Raw genomic sequence first — 4,400 nt, forward strand, 5'->3', positions numbered from 1 at the left:
GAGCCTGGAGGTGCGGGGCGGGCTCGGGGAGCGCTCTCGGGGCTGCTCTTGCCACAGCCAGGGCGGCTGGAACTCTCTCCTTCTCTCCCTCCATCCTTCCACTTCCCCTGGTCGGCCCCGCCGTCAGGCCGGGTCCCCCTTCCCTGCCGTCAGCAGATTTCCCTTCTCCCTTCTTGGCACTTTCCTTTCGAACCATCCTTCTGGACAAACTTTGATGGAGAATTTCACACCACGCTGGAAAAATGCCGGTTATGAAAGGATTACTGGCGCCGCAAAACACCTTCCTGGACACCATCGCCACCCGTTTTGACGGAACACGTAAGTCTTACACTTGGACGAGTGGTATGTCATTTTCTGAGACTGATTTTTCTCGTACACATTACTTTTGCTCCCACCTTCCCTTTTGCACCAGCAGAGTGAATTTTCTTGTGTTTTTGCCAAGGTATCTTTTGTGGGGAGAAATTTGTACTCTCATGGTTTGGTGTAGTATTAACACTTCGTATTGGTGTAATAGTTGGCTCTCTTGAGTTCTTGGGTTTGTAAGAACTGAAACGTAGCATGAGGAAAGACCGACGCCCGTATTCACTATGGGACCTGCATTTTGGTGTATCTTTAGGGAATTGGTTGTAATTTTCTGAGGTGAAAATGGGAATATCGGTGTACCTTACCTTTCTAGAGTTTAAGTCTCCCTAGATTGAAAGGAGAGCTTGGAGTGCTCTTTTTTGGAGCTTCATTCCGTGATATCTTTCGGATAGATATGATTTACTGAGTTTAAGAAATGCAGGATTGCCAAGTGTAAGCTTTCTGTAGAATTTTAAGTGTTGTGAGTTTGTCAGAACCTTGATTCCTGCTTTTGAGCTAAAATAGCGTATCTCTTAATCCTGAAATGAGCCTAACACTCAAGCAGAGGCTGTTCAGGAAGGACATGAATAAAGGCTGATTTGGTGATAAAAGAAAGTTTTTAGTTTTTTTGAGGACGAATATTATTGGACATTTAGCTCATTTAAGCTACAGTAGGAAAAAATTACATAGGATGTTGTGTGGTTGCTAGCAGACGATTCAGTATCATCTGCAAGTTGTTCTCTTTCAGGACCACGGTCAGGTCCCCACTCCTTCTCATGCTTCTCAAGCTCTCTACTTGACCCTGTGGATCTTCCCAGCTGACTTTAACCCTGTAATTAGGAGTCTGCACTACCAAGCCTAACAAATACTCTCAGTTGGTTTCACTACGAATATCCTCATCTTTTTTCTAGCTTATCCTGCCTCTGTGCACTGTCTTCCATTTTTCTGTTATTTGAGACTCAGAGAAACTCATTTATCCTAAAGTCCTTCTTAGTGGTTCCAGTGTCATTGTTTTTACTCTGTATATTTCTTGGAGCTGATATGGGAGAGTAATGCTAATTTCATTTCCTCTCCAGTAGTCTAAATACACAATCTTATCTTTGGGTGGGAACCAAGTCTTGGACTTTTATTTTTCAGAGATAGTTGGAAAAGTTTACATGAGAGAGAAATGAATCACTTACTTTAATTTTGTTCAGTTTTTATTTTTGACATCTAGCCTAATCATGGTAGCTGGTGTGGGTATTTGGTCACTTCTTAAGTGTTTTATCTTTACATCTAGCCATTCTTGCTTTCCCCTTTTATATTCTAAATGTGTTAGATGTTATGTATGAGGTGTAATGTTGTTACCTATGTCTTTTTTAGATGATAGTAATTAATGTTGTAGGAAAACTTCAAGTCTCTGCCATTGCCACTACCACACCACTGAAGCGCCACACAAAATCACCACTGCTGTGTTTCACCCTGCATGATTGTGGGTACTACTATTCATTACCTGAGCTACTGATCAGTTTCATGTGGATGTTTTTTCTTGAAGTTGAACATCCAAAACTAAAAGGCTGTAGACATTGACCCTGAATGTGTCTATTGAAAATGGGGTAATTGGCAAATGGTAATTGTTTATCTCATTTCCATTTAAAGTTGAATGAAGTGTAATGTGTAGTGAATCATCCCAGCACAGTAATTCCCCCGTGGGAATTACTACAGTGTTACATTCAGATATCAATTGCAAATGAGAGGGGCTTTAATATCTTGGAATATTAATAGCATGGAAATATCTTGGCCTCTGACTCTGACTATAGTGATATGCATGATAAGCAGGAGGGCATGTAGGGAGAGATGGATGTACTTGTGAATAGTTCATTTTCTGTGTTGGGTACACATTAATGTTAATAAGATAGGTTAGATACTTTAAATCCTTATTGTAGAAGACCATCCTGACATACTTGTTTTTAGTATAGTAAGAATCAAAAAGTCTTTTGGAGACCATGCTTGGTCTGTGCTCCACAGCGTCTGGGGGATTCCTGGAGGGAACCAGTTTGCATGAAATCTGACAATCAGAGAAGCAAATTTGAAGGTGATAAGTAATGTAAAGGTTGACTTTGGTAAGATTTTGTTTACAACATTTGGTGAACACCTCTCCTCCCAAGAAACCCCACTCAATTCAAGAGGGTTTTCTTTTCTCATTTTATTTTCCTTTCTTTTTTTTTTTCTTTTTGAATTTCAGGATGCCTTGAAGAATCTGAAACTTAAAATACCTTAAACAAAATTTTAGCCACAAATTTTGGTATATCTAGAATCATGGGCATACCATTTTTCCAGCTAGCTATTTACTTTATCTTCTTATGCCATCGTTTCTTGTTGATACAGTTTTGTAATTACTATCTCTGAAACTATTTTCCTATGATAATCCTTCCTACTCTTGATTTTTATAGCTGGTGTCATTTATTTTCTTTTGCAGAGTAAAACTATTTACAAATTTTAAATTTACAAAATTGCCACCTACTCAAAAACTGCTGAAAAATGAATAATGTTAATTATACTCAATATGTAATATACTGAGTTGGTGTAGTTTTTACCTCATTGGTGAAATATGTTTTACAGTCATGCTAGTTTCTTATTTTATTTTGGACAATTTTTATGAAAAAAATTAGAGAGCAAACAACAACCCTGGCAAACTGCCTTGCTAACGTACCCAACATGCAGTATTATTATTAGCCTTATTGATTTATTTTATTGTAAAATAATAAAACAATGTAAGACATCATCTGAAAATCCTCCCAGGAAAAATAAATATATGACAACATAAAACTCTATAATATACTCCTACTATTTATCAGTTGAGATATTATCACAGGGCAACATAACAGGAGTTAATAATACATTTTATAACTTAGTGACACTTTATTATTTTACATATTATAATATTTCTTCTCTTTAATATTTAAAAAGGGAGCTCTGTCAGGATTGAAAGACATTTGTGGATTACTAATTGAAGCTATTTTTTCTGATATGCAATGTAATTTGCAACCATTATTGAAAAATAAAAATATTTTTATATAAAATTACCACTAAATATATTTACTCTTGAAATATATTCTATGGTTTGTATTTAACTGAAGTGTAATGAGACTTAGAAAAACTAAGAACCTTAGAAATCTTAAAAACGTATACCCCATTTAGGGGGAAAAAGTAAAAGTAACTCCAAAGAATTTCTTTGAATTATTACATATAGCAAAAACCACTCACTTATAGCACTTAAGACATACACACACACATATACACTACACACACACTCCTGATGATATGGCCTGCAACTAGTTCACTTCTACATAGTTTTTTTTTTTTTTTAACATATTTACTGTAATTTAAGAAATCTTTTCTGTTTAGACCTTTGCTTTAAGTAAATAAATATTAATTTGGACAAAGTATGATAAGGGAACACATTGGCATATATCTGAAAAAAATATACCAATATATTTATATTTGAAAAAAATAGTGCTTTTAGTACAATTGTTTGTCACAGGATACCATTTGAGAAAAACAGCTTTTTAAAAATGATACAAAGCTTTCAGAGGGAAGTATCCATTTTCAAACATAATGGTGGATTAGCCTACATTTTCTAGGCATATCAAAATATGGCCAGACTACTTCTTCCCTTTTGGGTTACTAAGACACAAATTTAAGTTTTAAAAGAAGTTTGTAGCCCCATGGACTCCATCAAGAAGATTCCAGTCAAAGTATTCAAAGTAATAGTTGTTTAGAAACTCATTAATATTTGCATGTATTTTATGCACTTGTATATAGCCTGTTTGAAATGGTCCAAAGAAATTTGTTAAAATTGATGCCGGGCGCAGTGGCTCACTCTTGCAATCCTAGCATTTTGGGAGGCTGAAGCGGGCAGATCACTTGAGGCCAGCAGTTCGAGACCAGCCTGGCAGACATGGTGAAATCCCGTTTCTACTAAAAATACAAAAATTGGCCGGGCGCGGTGGCTAAAGCCTGTAATCCCAGCACTTTGGGAGGCCGAGACGGGCGGATCACGAGGTCAGGAGATCGAG

At 36.8% G+C, this 4,400-nt stretch overlaps 1 protein-coding gene across 1 annotated transcript in view; it reads left to right on the forward strand.

The window, feature by feature from the left end:
• Positions 1–4,400, forward strand: part of KCNH8 (potassium channel, voltage gated eag related subfamily H, member 8) — a 373,663-nt gene continuing 369,263 nt past the window's right edge. Inside the window, exon 1 of the mRNA XM_011933727.1 lies at positions 1–318. Within this exon, the coding sequence (XP_011789117.1) occupies positions 243–318 (76 nt within the window). The 5' untranslated portion in view covers positions 1–242. The remainder of the gene's footprint in view (positions 319–4,400) is intronic.

This window comes from Colobus angolensis, unplaced genomic scaffold (assembly GCF_000951035.1).
Source record: "Colobus angolensis palliatus isolate OR3802 unplaced genomic scaffold, Cang.pa_1.0 Scaffold129, whole genome shotgun sequence".
NCBI lineage: Eukaryota > Metazoa > Chordata > Mammalia > Primates > Cercopithecidae > Colobus > Colobus angolensis.